This window comes from Toxotes jaculatrix, chromosome 19 (assembly GCF_017976425.1).
Source record: "Toxotes jaculatrix isolate fToxJac2 chromosome 19, fToxJac2.pri, whole genome shotgun sequence".
In the NCBI taxonomy this organism is placed as follows: domain Eukaryota; kingdom Metazoa; phylum Chordata; class Actinopteri; family Toxotidae; genus Toxotes; species Toxotes jaculatrix.
In genome coordinates this window covers 10,821,078-10,842,555 of record NC_054412.1, presented here as the reverse complement: position 1 = coordinate 10,842,555, position 21,478 = coordinate 10,821,078, and the positions used below count along the sequence as shown (strand labels likewise).

At 40.2% G+C, this 21,478-nt stretch overlaps 2 protein-coding genes across 2 annotated transcripts in view; both read left to right on the top strand.

The window, feature by feature from the left end:
- Positions 1-96: 96 nt before the first annotated feature.
- On the top strand, positions 97-5,801 carry LOC121199914. Its single transcript, XM_041064919.1, has 2 exons — positions 97-228; positions 1,066-5,801. The coding sequence occupies exon 2, from the start codon at positions 1,094-1,096 to the stop codon at positions 5,438-5,440; it is 4,347 nt and encodes a 1,448-aa protein (XP_040920853.1). The 5' UTR covers positions 97-228; positions 1,066-1,093; the 3' UTR covers positions 5,441-5,801.
- Positions 5,802-6,796: 995 nt separating this feature from the next.
- The window catches only part of itsn2a (intersectin 2a), a 33,692-nt gene continuing 19,010 nt past the window's right edge, over positions 6,797-21,478 (top strand). Inside the window, exons 1-7 of the mRNA XM_041064212.1 lie at positions 6,797-6,893; positions 13,097-13,168; positions 17,950-18,042; positions 18,167-18,230; positions 18,742-18,917; positions 19,334-19,555; positions 21,328-21,421. Of these exons, the coding sequence (XP_040920146.1) occupies positions 13,162-13,168; positions 17,950-18,042; positions 18,167-18,230; positions 18,742-18,917; positions 19,334-19,555; positions 21,328-21,421 (656 nt within the window). The 5' untranslated portion in view covers positions 6,797-6,893; positions 13,097-13,161. The remainder of the gene's footprint in view (positions 6,894-13,096; positions 13,169-17,949; positions 18,043-18,166; positions 18,231-18,741; positions 18,918-19,333; positions 19,556-21,327; positions 21,422-21,478) is intronic.

The following is a 21,478-nucleotide window of genomic DNA, read 5'->3' as shown; positions in this document are numbered from 1 at the left end:
AAATCCTTTTTTATTCACTGACAATCCAATCTTCGACTCTTATTTTGAAGTGCTCGCGTTTCGCGTTTTTTTAACTTTCGTCGCCACTTCCGGCTAGAGCTTCGTATCATTCTCCTGCAGATGTTTGGCGAAGATTTGTTTTATATGCTGTATACCATGGATATTGTCGGGGAAAACTGGTGTAAACAAGCGAGAAGAATAGCAGAGGGATTGCTCAGCCCATAATAGGTAAGCCTGCGCCCGTCTTTTTGTCCTGCTCCGATCATGGCGGAGATTCCTGCTTTTCCGTGTGGAAATTTCCACAGGGCGAGGAGGAGGGAGAAAGAAACTGTTACCCATTTTAACACTGTTACACCTTATACAAACAGTCAGACTCAGTAGGTTCAGATTGATTCTTATGAGGAAACTAGAAAATCCTAATGTGCCTGCTGCTGTATCCAGGATAATCAGCGGTCAGATGTTGGGTATTTGTGCAAATGGATGTGAGGGCTATGGGATTTGAAGGACTGTGTTTCTGGCAGTAGCTGTATCACACTGAGTCTCACACACAGTCATATTTGAATCACTGCAGAGTACATGGACTTTCATTCATGTCCTGGAGACTGCTGAGTCTCTGGTTGCCGTACAGACAAAATGTCAGACAACAGGTTATAAACCAAAACTTATCATGAAAATTCGCCTTACAGCTTGAAAAGTAACTTTTTTTTTCCCCAAGACCATCAGGACACTTCTGGGCCTGTGTCCTTTTCAAACACCTTACCACAGAAATGACGTTGATAGTCATGGGGTCAGGCTGCTGATGATGATGTCTGCCACTTGTGATGGATTATATTTCTCAAACCTTGCAAAATTTTCAAATCTTTCAAGTCTTGTGTGGAAGGAGTTTAGATCATTGGGGAGGGATTCATCAGTAGTCCGAACCACACAGACAACAAAATATGAAGAGTGTCTAGTGTTTTAGTCTGATCAATGTTAAATAATAAATGAATATATGTTGTTTGTATCTTAAAGGTAGGATATAGTGTGTATTATTTATAATTGTCTCCCCTTGGACTTACAATACAGGAAAGGAAGACATGGAAGATTCCTCACGATGGACAGTGGTGACGGCTGTAGTCTGAAGGACAATAAAAAGATGGATGCCAACACTGTATGGCAGTGGCGCATTATGCATGTAAAGAAATATTCAACAAGTCCAGAACTCTTCCATTCCAGCAAGAAAATTGGATTGGATTTTAATGTTGGATCCAACATACAGAAAAAAGTGGATTTACACTTAGTGACAAATGGTGTCCTACTTGAGGTCTGTGACTTTGCCAAAACAGTAATCAAGGGTAAATGGCAATTTATCACAAACATTCTGGAGAACAATTTTGACCTTGGATTGAAAAACGAGCAACAGCGGATGAAGTTTACTGCCAGAATTCTTCACAAAGTCAAAGACCTGATCCAAAAACATCCTAAAGATAAACACGAGGCTTTTAGTCTCTTTGACACGTCATCGGAGACAGAATGTGGCAGCAACAGCGAACATGGACCAAGCATGGCATCTACAGAACACAAGACTAATAGTGTCCTGGTGGACATGGATGGTACTGTTGAAAGACAACATGAAGATGTGAAGTGTTCACAAGAACCAAAGACAGAGGAGATGGCTGGACCACATGTTGATGACAATGATACTGAAGATGAATTTGAGTGTTCAGGGCCTCAGTCGACAGAAGAACTAAAAGAGGATGTTCTTCCCCTCTCTTTCCCTTGTTGTGAAGAAATTGGTCTGAGCCTTGATGTTGACTCAACACAAAGTCTAGACCCAAGTTTGTTGACAAAGGGTGTGATGTTAGAACTAGTCCACTTCTCTAGAGTTCTGACTGCATCCTACAGATCTCTTGTTCTCAGTGTGCTGGAGCATAATTTTGAACTTGATCTTAAAAGTCAACAGGGGAAAAGTGAAGTCTGGTTCAGAGTATTAGACTTGCTGAAAAGGAGAGAGCAACTCATTGCTGAGTTTAATAGTGAACCATTATGCTTTCAAACAGCACGGTCCAAGGGGGGAGCCCCTCAATATCAGTTTAAGGAAGTGACTGAAAGAAGGCAATGTGATTTAGAAAGTAAGCAGGAAAAGAGAGCTCTTTCAACAACAAGTGAACGCATCACCAAGCGCTGCAGAAGAGAACAAGCTGAGACTAACGTACACTCTCAACACACTGATTTGTGCACCAGTGAATCAGCGAAGGATGATCACCACTACATGTGTCCTTTAGACCCGGATGAAGTCACAGATTCAGAAAATGCTGAAAGTGAAGATGATTCACAAAAGCCACCAAAGGAATGTGACATGGAACAGGAGATAATGGAAACAGAGAGCAACATTTGGAAACTGCGAGCGAATCTTGTAAAACGGACCCAGATATTAATAGACAAGGAGTACCGCCTGTTCAAAGGGTTAAAGAAGTTTGGCCTAGAATTCGATGTTGGATTTGGCCCAAAGCAGAACTTCAGTATTGACTCTTTAAATAATCGTACTTTGCTTGAAGTTGCTAACTTTGCCTTATCAATGAGTTCATCCCAGCAGGATACCATCATAGAGATTCTTGAGTACAACTTTGACATTGGGTTGTGCAGCGAAAGCCAAAGGAAAGCTTTTGCTTGTGAAGTTATGAATAGAGTAAGGCAGCTTAAAAATAGCGAAGATGCAGTCAAATTCTCAAAACAGGTTTTTGAACTTCCTGGTCTTGTGTCATCAGTTAATAGGACAAATCAGACCGTGGACAGTGACAGTCCTGAACTCAGCAGCAACTCAAGAACAGAGGAGTGTGATATTATTCCACCGCGTTCCTCTGATTCACCTGATGAAACTAAAGAACATGGCGTAGACCTTTATCCCTTCTGCAAGGAAATTGGTCTGAAGCTACACGTAAATAACAGTCAACCAAATAAAAAACTTGCGATCAACAAACTGACCAATGGAGCAATGACCGAAGTGACAAACTTTGCTGAGAAGTTGTGTGGAACTTTTGAAGAGATTTGCCTTGATATCCTCCGACACAACTTTGATTTTGATTGTCAAAGGGAAGATTCCGAACTTGCTAAAACTATTCTCGCTCGAATTCATGTTATAATGGAGCAGAGAAATCGATTGACCTGTTTATCATCCTCCCAGAGAGTAAGGCATTCAAACGGCTTGTCAGCGATTGTTGAAGTGGATTGCCAGAACAACCCACATTCAGATGCATGTAGTACTGGTTCTTTCCAGGGTCCAATCACAGACCAAAATGTAGGGAGTTCTGCTGAAACTGAGCAGTTAAAGAACCTCGATTTATGGCTGTGGAAACTGCGGACCAAACAAATACAGCAAATCCTCTCAGTGCCTCATGTAGAGCATTGTCCATTTTATTCTTATTCCAGATGCAAGAAATTAGGCATGGATTTCAATGTAGGATCTGGATTAAAACTTCATCTTGATCCAAATTTGCTGACTAATGGCATCATGGTTGAACTCAACACTTTTGCTACAGCACTGCTATCATCCCAAAAGTATTTCATCACAGAGATACTGGAGTATAATTTTCATCTTGATTTGAACAATGAGTTTTATCGCAGTGCCTTTGCACAGCTGGTTCTGGATAAATCCAGAGCGCGGAGTTTAAAATGTAATAAACCCAGAATGTTGCAAATGCCTTTTGAACTCCCTGACTCAAGATGCGTAGAAGAATCTATATATCTAAAAGCAAAATATTGCCCCAAATGTTATCAAGACAGAAATGATAAACTTCATCAGGGTGAATCTGACCCTGGCCACATGCTTCATCCTCGTCCAGACTCTATGACCAGCACACACGAGACACCAAATGATGTGTCTTCTGCTTTCCATGCAACAGAGGAGAAAATAACAAACAGTTACCGTCGCTGCAAGAAAATAGGTTTAAGCCTCTGTGTGGACAAAGAGCACCCGAAAGACAAACTCGACTTGCACGTATTGACACGCGGGGCTATTAAGGAAGTGGCCTTTTTTGCCAGAAGATTGTGTGGAACAAGAACTAAAATTATTAATGGTATCCTTGAACACAACTTCAGCTTTGACATGCAGAACCCAGATATAAATCCTGCAGTGCACTTCCGCAGAATCGTGGCACTACTTGATAAAACGCCCACCTGGTTCGATGATGTCTTTGTTGTTCAGCCATGTTCTCCTAGGGATGCGAGTAAACTTAAGAAGGTGTCTGCCGTGGAGATAAATGAAAGAAAGGAAACAACGAAAAAAAGGATGCTGGCACTGCAAACAAAGAAGGAACAAGCCATGGTGGCAGCTTCCGTAAAATCAACGAAAAATAAGCGGAGTGGAATCTGCACTCCCCTGTGCACAGAAATAGGCCTGGACTTAGAAGTGAAATCAGAATCAGGAGACAAAGACAAAACAAAGAAAAAACTGGACTTGGCGCTATTGACTAGGGGTGTAGTGATGGAGATCTATAAATTTGTAACGGGGAAATCAGGACAGTATTTTCCAGGTGTTGTGTATGACATCCTTGACTATAACTTTGACTTAAGCTCACAGCATTACAGGCGCTGGGAATTTTCCATAGCCATTGCATCTGAGGTCAAAAAAATGGTCAAACACCACCGGAAAAATTTACACAGGGCAAATGATATCTTCAAATTACCAATGGTGTTTGAACGCAAGGCATCAAAAGGACTGGAATCAAAGAGAAAATATGTGAAACGTTCATATTCTTCTGTGGAAGAAACAGACAAGACAACAGCAGAAGGAAGTACAGTTGCTGAGCAAGTGAGACACCATTCAGGTGTCAGTCATGTCTTTCTTCTTGATGAAGTCAAACCTAACGAGAAACTTTGGTTTGAAGATGAGGACTCAAAACCCCCAACAGTTCATGGGGCACTAATGCAGATGACTGAGAGTCCAATGAGTGCAGGTTGTGACAAACTTCTCCAGGGAAACATACGAATTAAAGAGGAGGAAGATGATCCACATTATGGCATTATAAAACCAGAACCAGACTCTGAGGAAAAGTATTATCCTCATCATTATGAGGATGTCAAGTACTTAGTCCATGGTGAACATGTGGAATCCCTCGGATATACCATGGTAACCATAGGTCCAAATTCTGAAAGCACCATAAACAGAGAATCAGAGACAGAGAATGTCCAGTATTACAACCTGAATGAACCACAAGTACCCGAAGGATATGCTATGCTAGCTGTATGTCCAAACACTGAGAGTGGTGTGAAAACAGAATCTTACAGCGAGGGTATCAAATATGTGGTCCCATATGAAGCAGCAGGATCTCCGGAGTATTCCATGATAACCGTGTGTCAGGACACTGAGAGTACATCGATCAAAGAAGAGCCTGTTGAGTCATACCATTATGGAGTTGTTTCACACAGAGAAGGTGAAGTGGACAGATTCTTAATGAACTAAATAATGGTTCAGACAGGAGACATGTCAGTAAGAATTCCAGTTTGAATGAAGTTTCCTTAACTGCTTTTAAAGGGGAATGCGTTTTTAGTCTTAGTTTAAATCTGCAGGAATGTTTACTTTATGATGATATTTGTACTTAAAAAGCTGATTGAATGAAAAAAAAATGTCTTTACTTGCACTATATTGTTCTTTAGTGTCTTTACTGATCTTATTCACTGTCATATATCTACTTTTTTTTGATGTTTTGGTGACTACTTACTGACGAAAACAAAACGATTGCAAATGTGTCGCCATCTCTTGAACCTGTGATGTAAATGGATAAAGTTGTGCTTGAGATCATTTTTATACCCTTATAATACAAATAAACACTATAGAAAAGAACATGACTTGGATCTTGATGAACTTTTGTATTGTTTATTGCTTTTTTAGTACATTTTATATCAGGTTTTGAAAGCATCTTGTCTTATACTGTGTTCTGCTCAAATATTTCAGAGAATCATCTTAGACCCAATGAAAATATACTATTGAATTGTACAGAAATATAATTTAAATTACTTGTAAAATTGTGATGTTGATCATGACTTATTTGTGTAAAGTCATTTCATAAATTGAATGAATATTGTTATTAATATTTTTTCCATTTCCAACTTTAAAACCTGATGTACTGTAGATAAAGTTAATAGTGCTATAAGTTCAGTGTCTTCCAACAATGTATGAACAACATAAAATAGATCTCTGGCTTATGGTAATGGTAATACTGAAACTGGGCTGTTGGTGGTGCTCCTGACCAGCAGGTTTCCTGTTTCCTCTGGGGGCAGCAAAAACTTGTTATGCTCTCTAAACCCTTAAACCAGGGATATGCAATTAAATACAGATAACTGCATCTCACAGGAATTCACTCATCACATAGGCCTGTTAAGAAAAAAGGAAATGATGCACAACTGGCTCAACAGATTCACATGGTTAAACCGCACAGAGGTTTTGATTAAAATATAATGTACAACAATGTGCATCAAAGTAATTAGTGTGAATGAAGCATTTATCAGGTCCAACAGGAATATGGTTACCACCTGTCCCAACAACTACTTGCTTAAAACAACAAATTGCTGGGGACCTAAGGTCAAGTGGTCGTACCTTCAAAATAAAAGTCTCAAAGTGAAACAACAAAGGATCACTAATTACATTTATATTTGTAAGATTTGTTCTCAAATTAAAAATCGCTTTAACCTCATCTGGCTTCAGTTAAAATGTTGTTGATGAGCAGCAATGAGTCTTACTTTGAAAGATGTGCCCGGAAGTATTATTCTGTAAATCCGTGTGACTTGACTCTCTGGAGACGCCCATTTCCAGTCCACACCCGCCCCGGCTGCAGGATCGGTACCTCCCTCTCCAGCAGCTAGATTGCCAGCCTGGATGTGGATGTCGGATCACCGCCGCTACGCTACTGCAACAGGTAAATGAGCAGAAATCATTCAAATGTTTGGACAGGACAGGACAAAATGTGACACACGTGAGAGGCACTGTCACTGCTGACCTTGTTTTTACCTTTTCTTGTAAGGTAAGTGGGATGTCCTGCTTTATTAAAGCCGAAATTTAAAAAGCGAGGCAGTGTAGCGTATTCACCTACGGTGGTTTCATTAGCTGCAGTATATCTGATTTTGTAAAATTTTAACCACCTTAAAATATGTGGATGTCTCAAACCTACCTCTAAACCCTGAGTGAGATTGCCTATTGTCTCCGTTTTAGATGAAGAACACCCCATCTGGCTGAAAGAAAATGGTTCTTCAGACCTTATATGTAATTCTAAATATGTCTAAATGCTTTTTCATAAATAGCCTAATAAAAAACCTAACTCAGGTTAGAGAAGAAAAGTCTGATGTAAGTGAGCAAAGCAGGTGCTGTGAGCTACAAATTGCTTCTATGTTGTCAAGACAATAAATTGCCATGGACAGTGTCATGTGTCTTGAATGTGTGGCGTGATGAACGCTGGAAATATGTTTCTTGGCCATTTTAATTTGGGTTCTAAAGCCGCTATGAGTATAGTAGACAACGGATTTATTGTTTTAAGCCATGAAATATAACTCCAAAGTTTAATCACCTTTTTTTTCCCCCTGAAATAGATTTACTATTTGCAGAGGTTTGTTCACTGGAAATGACAGGTTTAAACCCTGAGTGTACTCATATGGCAAGTCTACAAGTGACTACGGATGTTGCTAAAAAAAAAAAAAAAGAAAGAAAGAAAGAAAAGAGAAAGAAAATCACCCTGATATTTCTGGATCTTCCCTTAGGGGTCTGCTGAGAATGTGTGATAGCCTTACTCTATACCACAGAAAATATAACACTAGCATGACCTCCTGTTTGAAGGCTGTCAGGTGTGATTTGGACCTCATGTCTTTATGTCTTTAAAGCGTTTGATGTAGAAAGGTGTTATCAGATGTTTATGCTGTTTAACGTCAGTGCAGTTTTCCATTCTTGCATGAGGCGACTGGTGCAAGTTTAGGGGTTTATGTATGCTTGTGTTCGTTGACTGCAATATAGACTAATTATAGAGACAGCTTAGTGTCTGTGTGTGTGTGTGTGTGTTCTGCTGCTCTCAGTGAAAACAGGAAGAGGAGGCTTTCTTTGCTGAAGAGGCAAAGTCCACCTAAACTGTAGTTCCAGTGGCATCTGGGACTGGGACTGGGACTGTTGCATGTTCACCTGCCAAGAAACAAAGCATTACATAACACACACATAAACATATACATCCATTCTCTTATTGGAAGTGGGAGCCAAAGGTCGTTCAGGGTGTATTTTCTTCCGTCAGTCGAAGGACCATCATGAATGTGAATCTTTTTTTTTTTTTTTTTTTTTTGACAATTTGGCATCATTCTTGGTGCACAGGTAAGAATCTGAGGTAGGACGTGCTGCTGAGTGTGCGTTTTAAGAGTTGGGGGAGGGGAGTACAGAGGAAGTAGAGGCTTTGGTGTACCATTGCTTGAGCTGACCCACATACTTAACAAAAGGATAAATATAAGAAGGATTCTTTCTGGTGGAAGCGTCCCCGATTTTCACCTGCAGCCCAACCGAGAGAGGTGTGTGGATGTTCTTTGTATCCGTGTGTTCCTCTGTGCTCTTGTGAATAGGCAGAAAACACAACCACATACACACAGGACACACTCCAACACACTGGCTTCTTTCTTCCCCGGGCTCAGCAAAGCTTCCTGGGCTGTGTCTGCTAGAACAGGGTCCCCCTCTGTGTGAGGGAGTGTGTGTCAGACACACTCATGCGCACAGGCCGACGCATTGATACGCACATCCGACCGGTCCGGCGCGGCGAACACAGGTGTCAATCAGCATGCGGGGCAGAGTCAAAGGTTCTTTGATTCGTTTTCTCCCTCTGTGCAGTGGGTCAGCAAACCGCTGGCCGTAAGAGTGACTCAAGCTGTTCCCCAAATCAAAAACTTTTAAAGTGCTCCATGTAGCATTTCTAAACATCAATACACCATCAAGGCTGCTCCGCTTTGGCTGCTGCCGCTGCAACAGGGACCCACATAAGAGATGGATGGATGTTACACCATTTTCAGCCTTATCGTGATCCCCAGAAGCAGATTCAAACATTAGTGTTAAAGTTCAGTAAGTTTGTCTGTTCCCTGACCTGATATTTAAAGTTTCATGTGTCAGTTCATTAGATTGGTAGTTAGAGCCAAGGTCCAAAATGAATCTAATTACATTTAGACGTTCAGAAGTTGGACGGGGGCTGTCCATACTGTGAAGTAACTCACTTCCAATGTGTCTCTGAAACACAACGTGTGTGTTCGCAACAGGGAGTGAGCTGTAAGGTAAATCAAATCAAAAGTGCATCGTGACATTTCAGAGGTGCTCAAGTTCTTTAAAGCTCTTCTGGGGTGTTTAGGAATCGTGAGCAAAGCGCGAGTGAAAGATTCAGTTGTGAGCTTCTGAAGGTGCAGTCAGTGTTGATGTAGAGGGTGTCCTCCGCGCCTTCTGTTGATTCTGTGCTGTTTCTATCCAGGATGCGTCCTGTTTGAACAACATAGCCAATAGGAGATACTGTCTTGTGTTTGAAACCACACACACACACACACCTAAGGGTACAGGAGTGTTTGTGTATGAGGGCGGATGAGACTCTGCTAAATACCTTCATACACAGTGTTTCCATAAAGGAGTTACAGTATATACACACATGTACACCCACATAGCTCAGAGGGCTGTTAAGCAATGGCTTCTGTGTCAACTAGACATATATTGTGAAGGAAAAGTTCACCCATTAATGAATGTTCTGTCATCATCTACTTGGCTTCAAGTCAGGTGAAACACTGTCGAAGCTTTAGTATACACTCACTTAGTATTAGGAACAGCATACAAATACTCTGTAGTTTCTCCCTTTGCTCTCAAAACAGCCTCACTTTTCTGTGGCAGTGATTCCTCAATATGTTGGAAACTTTCCTTTGCGATTCTGTTGTGTTATGTTGACATAATTGCATCATGTAATTTCTGCAGATTTTGGCCTTCATGCTGCCAATCTCCGGTTCTACAGGAGATTGTCATGTCCATGAAACCAGTTTGAGATTACTTTTGCTTTTTGACATGGAGCCTCGTCATTATCATGGTGTAAAAGTAGCAGTTAGAAGATGGTAAAACATGGCCATAAAAAGATGCACATGGGCAGCAACAATACCACGACAGGCTGTGACTTAAGGGCCCAAAGTGAGCCAACAAAACATGTTTTACACCATTACAGCCTGGACTGTTCACATAAGGAACATTGGGTCCATTTATTCATGCTTTTGATGCCTAATTCGGACTGAATCATATGCAACCTCAGCAGAAATTCAGATTCATCAGACCAGGCTTAATTTTTCCAAGCACCAACCAAAAGTCAAAAAAGTCAAAGTCTATGAGATCACTTTTTTTCCGCATTCTGGTGTTTGGTGTCAACTTTAGCTTTTGTCCTGTATCTGCATGATTTTATGCACTGCACCGCTGCCACATGGTTGATGTTTCTGTTATTTAGCCTACCAGCATTCATGTAAATGGAGTGAACAAAATAATAGAAAGACTTATTTTTATAACGCAATACAATTCAACAGTACCACAAACTCCATCCTTCAAAATGAGCATAAATAGTGAAGGGTAAATTGGGTAAATTTACTTATCATCCTCATTTTGCGTTATCACTGTCATCCTTACAGTCACACAATTGAAGTTGACTAAACACACAGTTAACTGTTATTTTAATATGATTTACAACATTTTCATGTGGCTGCTTCCTTCCTTTGTATGGTCAGTTCATTTTTGTTTGCATTTTCCTGGATGGATTTATGGTTTTGGACTTGAAATGTCATCATGGTTTGTTTGCTTGTTTGTGCGTGTGTTGTTTATTGCTTGTGTGTGTGTGAGCTCGCACACGTGCACTAGCACATACATTTAAGTGCATGCAGAGGCACACGCCACAGCGAGTGGTTCATTGCTCTTAAGTAATTGGCAGTGTCGGCATGTGCAGAGAATGATTTATATTACAACAACCACAGTCTCCCCTCCAGGAATTCACACTAAGAGAGGGAAGCCGGTGATGGAGCAATAGTGTAACAAGAGCAGAAGGAGAGCAAGGGATGAAAGAAACTGGGTGTGAATCATATAGGAGGGGATGCATGTTGGTATGAGGAATGAATAAGAAACAGGGGAGCTGAAATGGAGAGTGATAGAGTGGAGAGTGAAGTGAGGGGAGGGTTTGGTGAAAGCAGAGAGGAGATTGCTCAGACCTGACAGGAGTCATAGCTGAGGAGAAACCTTGCTTGTTAGCTGTAGGCTTGTAGATAGATAGATAAAACAAGAGGAAATGAAGGGGTGCATCTGAGTGGAGGGACTAATAGAATCTGAAGAACAGGATTGACAATGAGAATAATGAAATGAGAAATTTCAGGAACGGGAAACTGAGCTGTGGGTGAAAAAGGAGGAAAGCTACCCCCATGAAACAGTGTACATTTTCAATTTGAATATGTGGCAAGCATGAACGATCAAGGACATGTGGAGTATATTGCCAGAGCAACTGAACTGAAAAATGATTCGGCTGCAACAACGCCAGTAGCAGAGCAAAGGGAGAGGATTAACAGAAAGAAAAATCAAGACATAAAAAGATGGACTCGACATGGAGCCTCTTTAGCAGAAGATTTTTACGTGGCAGGCTTTGCCATGGTGTTTAAAAAAAGTCCAAGCACATAGGGTCCATTTTCCAATTTAAGAGTATTACCTATATGAGCTCATCTGTCCTCTCTCTCTGCTTCCTGGGAGTCTGCCAGAGATCTTGTAGAGGAATCTCATCAGGTGGGCCAAACTCCCTGCCCACAGACCACAGTGGATGCAGACCGCACTCAATGCATCCATAAATCTTCATTTAGTGTATTGTGTGCGTGTGTGTGTGTGTGTGTATAGGTGTGTGTGTGTGTGATGCAGATGCATATGGGCTGTTTATTTTTTATTATTTAACTTTATCTTAAATGCCCTTGATGACAAATTCTTGTCATAAGACTCATATCCATACCCCTATTAAAGAGGAATATTTATATCCATAATAGAAATATATTTATATCCCTATCAAGACAAATACTCTTATTAAGACAAATGTCTACACAAATATTCCTGAAAAGACAACAGTGTATTTCATTGTGAGACAGATGTTTTTAATCCTAATGACACAAATATTTGTCTTTTTCATAAGACATAAATATTTGTATTTCTGATAAGACAAATATTTATGTCACCAGCAAGACAAATATTTATATTCCTGACAAGACAAATATTTATTGTCCTAATAAGGTAAAATAAAAAATCTAATAAGACAAATGTTTATAGTCCTAATAAACACAAATATTCAATCCTAATATGGAAAAATTATGTTACCAATAAGACAAATATTTATATGTCTAACAAGACCGATATTCATATTCCTAATGAGACAAGCATTTATGTTGCTAGTGAAACAAATATCAAATCCCTAACAAGACAAATATTTAAATCTGTCATAAAACCAATGATTAAATTCCTAATACTAAGATAAATATTTATGTTTCTAATGAAAGATGAAGCCAAATTGGATGGCACTTGCATATAAACCCAGATGTCACAGATAAATTAGCAGAGGAGAAATAAAGACACAGTAAGATTTGCAGAAGCCTGCTGGCTTGAGCCGCCATCTGTGATCCGAGAGCAGACAATGATAAATGCTGCCTTCCTCCCAGACCGCCGTCATTCTTCCCTCCTCTGTATCCCCTCAACTGTCTGTCCTCGTCTTGCCTACTTCTCCCTGTTGACATTGTCTGTATCTCTGCTCTTCCTTCTCTTGTCCTCATCCTCCCCTCTCTCTCGTTTTGTCCCCCTCCTCTCTCTTTATTTCCCCTCCTCTGTCCCTCCCTTGCTCTGTCATCCCTCACCGTGTTAGCTCTTCGCTGTGCCTTCCTTGCATTGTTAACAGGGAGATGAGTTTTTTATTTTTTTCATTTGCTCTTGCACGCATTTATATCCTTTCTGTTTCCTTTTTCACTCACACATACATGCTCCCATTCCTCACTTACACCCACTGCCCCGTTACACACACACACACACACTCTCACTCACACAATTACACTCTCATCTTTCTCTCTCTCTCTTTCTCTGCAGATGTCTGAGAGCTAGCCAGCTGAGTAGAGGACTTCCCTCTGTGCCCGTGCTCTCCACCTGCAGCCATGAATGGTAAGAACACTTTGTTTTCATCTTAATATGTGTTTGTGTGTGTGTGCTCTTGATGTGTTTGTCCATGGGAGGCAAAGATCCACTTTAGGGAGGGTGGTCAGGCTGAAAATGAACTTGAATGGAATAGATGAATGAGGAAAAAAAGAAGCAGAAACAGACGGAGCTGACCAATAAGTAGCAAATGAGTGCATTTGTTTCAGTCCGATGTTTTGATTTTTTTTTGTGTTGTAGTGTGCGATTGCTTGTCCCAACCATAAGCTGTGAGCTGTTGTGAAGACAATACCTGAGAACAGTGAGATTGTGTTAATGGGTTATTGATCTGTCGCTGAACTGAAAGATCAGACTTTTAACTCAAACCATCTTTGATGGACATTGTTGCTGCGTTGTATAAATCTCTTCAGCGAAGAGAGCTTGAAATAATATTCAATAATTACTTTAAATTAATTTCATGCAAATCATGAGCTATGCTGGTGCATGTTTTTGTGTGGGGAAACTGTTTCTCAGTCTTAAAGGTGATGCATCTTTTTTTTGTCCTTGGTATGGAGCGAACTGGTCACTAGTGTGTGTATATGTGTGTTAATCCTCTTTCCTTTGATCATAGAACAAAAGTGTGTGTGTGTGTGCGTGCGTGTCGGTGTGTGTTGGATGCATCTTGTCCACATGACTAATTCTGCAGTTTAACAAACTGCCAAACCTCTTGACTATACTCTGTGCTTTAATCCCATTGACACTGGAGAAAGCAATTCAGAAACACAACATCAGTATGTGATAAGTTTCCCCATGGAAATGCACAGCATGGGAGGATGAGCTCTTTGCGTTATTGCACTCCTCTGTTAACACAGTGAATCTGCAATGAGGCAACTGTAAAGTCATTAGTCTGTGAATTTCCAGAACAGGTGGACAGTATGCAACACTCCTAGAGAAGGAGAGAAGTGTGTGTTTGTGTACACTGAAGTGCTGCAACGTGCAGACACTGTGGATCCACTGTAGCGATCTGAAACGTCAACTTGTCCTCCCCAGGTGAAGTGTTTGATGTGTAAATAGTGATGAAAGCAGTGATGTGGTTTCCCCCAGAAGACTTGTGCTGGGTGTCTGGAGGTTTGACTTGAGCATCTCCTAAGGACTGTATAGCACCTAGACAACAGCACACAGGCTGACAAAGGGAACTAAAAGCACACAAGGCAGAGGCTCTTTGTGTCATAGCTGCTGAGGAGGTGAAGTGTGGTACAGTTTGACTTTTTTTTCTGTATATGGACTGTATTGTGTCAATATTAGGTGAAGGATTCTTGTGTATTTGTTGAGGGTCTGTGTTCTAGGTTCCTGAGCAGGAAGCTGCTCCTCTCAGTATTGAGGTCCAGATAGTGGCCATCACAGCGTGTGTCCAGTAATAACAGTAATATTTTTTGACTTTAATAATTTTTTACCCATTTAACTAATTTGCAACCTACAAGAGTGAAAATGATCATTGAAAACGTGGAGGAAAAAATAAAGCTTATACTAAGCTGTCTCCTGGTTTCAGCTTCATATTTACCTTTACAAACATGAGAGAGGTATGGACCTTCTCTTCTAACCCTCAGCAAGAAAGTGTGTTTGCCGAATGTCAACAAGGTTACAGCTCAAAACAATTAGAATATGTAAAAAATAAGTAAATAAAGTACAGCAAATAACTGGACAAACTCCTGAACCTGAAAACTTGAGGCCTTCTGTGTTTATGTCATTTAAATAAAAATTTGTTAATAAAAAAGATTTTAAAATCCTACAGCCAGAAATACTCATAATTAGCTTTTTATTTACTGCAAATTCAGAAATTTGGCATCTTTTGATCTGGTCTCATGTTGAGTGGCCATATGTTTCTAACACTAGTGTTTCTAACACTAGTGTCAAGCCACATAAGACCCCTATGGATTCAGCCATTGCTGTGTAAGAAGCTTTGCAGTGTCCCACTTATTCACAGAGCATTCAGCCCTCTCTGATATACACGCGCTGAATCAACTGACGGGCCTGTGGATGTGGCCATGCTAGCTTCATGTCCCAGTGGCACTGTGCTAAATATCGCCTCCCTTTTCTCACTTACAATAGCTTCTAAATGAGGTCTGTCAAAGCCAACGAGACAGTGTGAAGAATACTCACATCTCTGTGCGAGATTAATTACTTTCTCCTCTTTAACGGCGGCATTTTGCTGACAATGCCAAAAGTAGGTCGGTCACTGAGAGCTCTGTTAGGGAAAAAGCAAGTACCTGAACAGGTGTTACACTGGTGTTTTGGCGTGGAGCAAGTTTGTCTAGATATTGAAACCAGCTCAAGGCAATCAGCTACAGAGTTTGCCATCAAACAGACATTTCTCAGTGAAGCGAACAGCTGGGTGTTTTTGATTATGTCTGCTCATACATATTAGGAAATTTTGAATCTTTCTCTCTTCAACTCTACAGTTGCCCCAGTCTCAGCAGTCCATTGTGCCATTCCTCAAAGACGTATGTGTAACATGTCTGTGTGCGGTCAACAAGAGCCAGTGGGTTTGTTTGGGTTAGTGCTGAGGAGGAAGTTCCATCATGGGCAGGGTGGTATTTCCTGAAGCTGGTGAATAAATCACAGAATGGATACCAGGTCTATGAAGACATACACCCATAACATCCCAAAGTATTTTATTTTTCCCAGCAATAACATTAAACTTATCCTATTACAAATACAGTTTTTGTCCTGTCTTTCTGAATATTTTACATCTTCCAGAGATAAGACAGGAGTCTTAATCTCCCCTGATAATTGTATTGTTGTTTATGTTGAGTTGAAAAGTTGAGAGAGAATAATTTCCTGTGTCCTAACGTCTGCTAACGTCTTGGGACAAGAATCAGAGTCAGAATGGTGCAAGTATACTGTTGGTGACACCACCCATGGTACTGAATATGATGACATCTGTAAAGTCAGTCTCACTTAAAGAGCTGTAATGTTCCTGCTCAAATTCAGTTTAAAATTATTATGCATAGATATAAAGAAACACTAGATTGAATGAAATTTGTCTTTTTGTTGTTTTCATCTTTGTGTACGCTGCACAGACATGTTTATTTTTTATGTTGCTTTGCCATGAATTTTTCATTCAGCAATCTTAAATATCTCAATCACAGCCTCCAAATTAGATTTATTTTATGTCAAAATCTTTCACTGACGTTACATATTCAGTCATGTCCTCATGTGTTTATTTATTCATTTCTTAAATAATAGATCGGTTTTAGGTTTAATTCGGTTACTTTAGTTTTCCTTGTAAAAATTGTTTGAACTTATGAGGGGAGATTTCTTTTGGCAAATCAGACAGTTTCATACTAAGATGTTTAAGGGAGCTTTAAAACAATGATTGGCTGATGAGAGAAGTTTAATCAGTTATACATTTTAATTTAAATACAGATTCTCATGAAACTAAACACTCATTGTTGAGAAAAGTCTGTGTAAACATTTTGTTTGAGGGCTGTACCGCTGTGGTTCCTATGGTAACAACCATTGGCATCAGGGAGGCCCGTCTGTTGCTGTCGAGCAGAGAAAGATGAGCTGGTTAGGAAGCTCATCTCATCCAGGGGCTGGAAATAGACAAAGTTTGTTCTGTTCTTCTCCCAGTTGAGTTCAGTCTGTAACGCTGCAAATATCCGCTTTACAGTCGTATCACTGGCCGTTTCTACTGTTTGAATTAGCTGATAAACTAGTCCATCACTCAGCTACTCTAGTTTGAATTCATCTTTTGTGCTTCATTCTCCTTCTGATTCTACATCTCTGCTGTCTGGACTCATTATCTGTCTTTATTTTCTTATCTACATCTTTGTCATTCAATTACTGCCATATGGACAGATCCATCTGTTCACAATATCCATACAGACAATTCTTTTCTTAAAAATGGCTTCACAGCTTTGAAGTCATGTGGAAGCGGTGAAGGAAAAGCCTTTTTAATTATGCCCTGATTGTGTTATGATTTGATTAATTTCACAGATTCCCTTATGATTAATTGATTATCAGCTCCGATGATAATCTTTCATCCCCCCTTCTATTAAAGAAGTCTTATGAAACTGAGTAAGAGTGGAGTTTCATACCCCTCATGCAGCACATCTGACTTTATATTTAATTCATGGCCAACCCTGAACTTACCTTGAGATATGCAAGACTAGAGCAAAGTAGAAAAAAAGCTGACTGGACATTTTTATACATTAATCATTGTCGGGAGTTGGTTAAGTGTGGTTTCATCTAAGTGGGAGATTTCATTTGGGATGAAATTATGCAGACTTTTTGGATAATGAGTTAAAAATAAAACACTGTATACTGAATTCTGTATTAGCACGTCTGCTTTGGGAACTTTAAATGTGTGGCAGAATTTGTGTGTGTTTACGGGTGAAGCACAGCCAACACAATGTTGTTTGCTTGATCATCTCATAACCAAGTTCTTTCCTAGTTGTACCAGTAATATCTGTTGATGTGTAATATTACAATAAATTGCAGTATCTATGTGGTATGTGTGCATTTGTGAGTTTGCATCTTTGTTAGATTTTTTTTAGTGGTTCTACGATGGTGAACGTGGTAAACATTACCTGCAGAACATCAGCGTGTTAGCCTTGTCATTGGGAGCATGTTAACATGCCAAAGTTAGCAATTAGCTCAAGGCACCACCCTAAGTACAACTGCCCTTTTATTTATTACGTTATGCAGCATCACCAGGCTTAAATAAAACAGTCCAGAGCCTCGTGCTCATATAACTTTTTGGTCCCTCCCTATTTTTTGGGGGGCATTTTTTTTTACCTTATGTGCAGGTGGAGCCAGTGTGTGGGCCATCACTCCAGAGGAGAGGGGGAAACACGACAAACAGTTTGACAGCCTCGCCCCCATCCTCGGCTATGTCTCAGGTAGGCTGTCATCATAACAAATAGACCAAATGTTTGTTTATGAATAGCATCTTGAAGTGTCACCAGTGAGCCATGTGTATCAGCTGTGTCTCTCTGAAACCCTGTGATTTCTGTCCATCCACAGGAGAACAAGCAAGGAAATTCTTCCTCCAGTCTGGCCTGCCCGCTTCTGTCCTGGCTGAGATCTGGTAAGTACCAACTAACAGCTTAGTGAAACTAACTACTAAACCAAAATTTATTGAATCATCTTCAAGTATCTATAACCAAGTCCAGTTGCCCTTGATTCAACTCTTCTTGGATAAGCATGACCTGGAGTGACTGAGAATCTTCACAGACATCTTATGCAAAATGTATTGTTAATTCGGAGCAAGTGGGTCAGTGGTTCCAGTCTTTGTTTTTGGTCCTGCTTTGAACTTCCTATTGAGCACTCACTTCCTTCACAGCCTGCCCCACCTAGTAAACTATGTGTCCACATGTGAGAGAGCGAGGGGGGGAGGAAAGTGCATGGGTGTGTGTACTGTAAACTAGAACAGACAGTGTGTATGTTTTGGTATTTGCTTCTGGAATTCAGTCCTACCACAGCTTTGTCCCTTGAGTGACTCAGTTTCAATTGTCTCAAAAAAAGAAATACTAGGCATGTGCAGTGTGCTGTAAACAGATCATGTTTTATCATGTTTTCTCTCTCTCCTTCTCCTGTAGGAACTTAGCTGACATGGAAAGCGATGGGAAGATGGACAGACTGGAGTTCTCCATAGCTATGAAGCTCATTAAACTCAAGCTACAGGGGCGCAATTTGCCCTCTGCCCTGCCAGTCATCATGAAGCAGCCGCCTGTCTCCAATTCGGCTTCAACTATTCCTTCATCGGCACGTTTCGGTAAAAAAAAAAGGTTTTTGAGAAGATTATAACCATGTTACGGTTTCAAAAATACTACTTTTCAGTCTTTCCCTGAGAACATAACCTCTGTCAAGTGTTATTTTGCCAGTATGGAAAAAGAAGAGATAAATCTGAAGAGTTTCATTTCAAACTGGGATAGTTATTTGATATTTATTTGAAAAAGAAATAGCTACCCTTACAAAATGATTGATCTTACAAAGCAATGATAGCTATCAGAGAATAATAGGCAGCAAGCCCTATACTGACCCAAAGAACACTTTTTAATTCAGTGGAGTTACATGAGTATGTGAGGGGTTTATGTTTTGCAAAATGAAAGTAACCTATTTTAGAATTAACTTCCACATCAGTCCGTGTCCTTAACTCATCACTCTCACCTGTGTTTTTCCTCCCTGTAGGAATGGGTTCTATGCCAAACCTGTCAGTTGGTCTGTCATCCATGTCAGCTATGTCAGCCATGTCCATCCTAACACCCATCCCGGCTAACCCCCCCATGCCCTCTGTGCAACCCTTGGTGCCAACGCCAATGACTCTGCCCCTCATCACCTCCCTGGGAAACTCTGGACTCTCCAACGGCAATGTCAGCCTCCTCACCCCACCACTTGTTCCCAACAATGCAGGTTGGTTCTGCAGTAGAACCATTCTGATTTGCTCGTTGGACAAATAAAGATAGATGTAGTTCATTCAAACTTCTTCACCCTGAGTCAAGAAGGTGAACATACACTGAAAATGTGGGGTTATGTTCCGTATATATCTCACATAACAGGGGTATTTCATTGGCACGTTACTGTGAGATTAAATGCAAGAGGCAAGAGGCGAACACAGAGTGTGGAGAAAACCGCTGACTGGTATAGATAAGCTGTGTAGCTTGTGCTACATATCTATTCTGAAGGGGAATGGATATTAACTTGTGCACAGATACATAAAGTCTGTATCCCTGGATATCCAACTGCATTTGTAATTTCATTTAGTCTACTTACAACAAAGTGTTGACAGAATAGAGACTCATGCAACATTAAATTTGAATGAAGTACAAACTATTAACAAAAAGAAATTTGTTACTAAATATTCACACTCACTAACTGCCAGGTGTAACTGCAATGTAGCTAACCGAGCCACCTGACAAAGCTAACATTAGCTTGTTGACATATGATCCATAATCAACAGATCTGACTTGGCACTCGACCATAATGCTTTCAAATAAGTATGTAAACTGGAATGATTTTAAATTACATTTTACAAAAGTAACACAACTTTATTTATATTACAAAACATTATGGCAGTAAATTACTTAATTCTGCCTATTAGAATAATTTGATATTTCTCTCTAATCCTAAATTAACACTGAAACACACATATTTCTCCATGTATAAATAAAACAAAGCAATGCCTAAATTTGGAAAGTATTAGTAGTTAAAAATTATTATTTTTGGCAGTATGACAAAATGTTTTTTATGATGCATTCCCATTTGACCAGTCGTTAATGTGAAACTACCAAATAAATAACTTAGGAAGAACTTAACAAACAGCCTAAGTAAAGGATTTACGTGTAGGTAGTGCAACCTAATCTTGGTGTGTAATATTTATGAGTATTGTGTCAGGGTCAGTTATTCAGGCATTGTAGTGTGGATTACACATCCAGCATGAAAGGGCTACACCTTATCTACCTACTCCCTGAGGTCTTATGCACTTACTTACCCGTTTATATGCGTGTATGTTGCGGTATGCAGTAAGAGCTGCTTTTCATCACCAAGGAGATGAGTTACTGCAGTTTTTACTGCAGTTAGTGTACCTGTTAGATGGAAAACATTCAGCGATGTCAGGTGTGGGTGCGCATATGTAATATATACATACTCATTTATTCATTTTTTTTTCGATTTCTCTTTCATCTCACTCTGTTCTCTTCATCTCTCCCTCGGCTGCTCTCTTTAATCTCACTCTCTCTGCTCAAGTAGAATTTTTGGCTGTGAAATGAGCAATCTAATACGAATGAATGTGATTTTTTTTTTTTTGTCTCATTTAGTGTTCCCTCAGTTGTTATCCCAATCTCTCTGCTTATGAAAATATATGATTGCTACAGCTCTCACTACTAACCCTCTTTAGCACAAGGTTGCAGACAACTGCGATCGCTTTGTTTTTAGCCAGATGTCAATAACCTTGCTGCTGGAGCTCTGTGTGCTGCGACTGTAAAGTGTGAGGAGATAAGATTAGATGTTCACACATTCAAGGGCAACAGCACTCTGCATGTCTACAGTATGTCAGAGATTGATGATTGCATAAGAAATCTATATGCACGCTCTGCATGCACAAAAACATTCGCACATCTCACGTTTCCTTGAATTTGTCAAAATGAAATTTAACAATTAACTAACTGCCTCAAACTGTTTTTCAGCACTCCCTCTCTCTGGCTTCTCTTCGCCCATGGCGTTCTCTCCAACCCCCGGCATGTCAAAAGCCAACTCTCTCCTGGACCTTGGATCCAGCAGGTGAGACCCAGATTGTAAATATATGCATACTGCACAAAATAACTGTGCAAACTCCCT

Excerpts from the sequence above, each read along its gene's own strand:
- LOC121199914 (XM_041064919.1), top strand. The coding sequence starts at position 1,094 with ATGGACAGTGGTGACGGCTGTAGTCTGAAGGACAATAAAAAGATGGAT.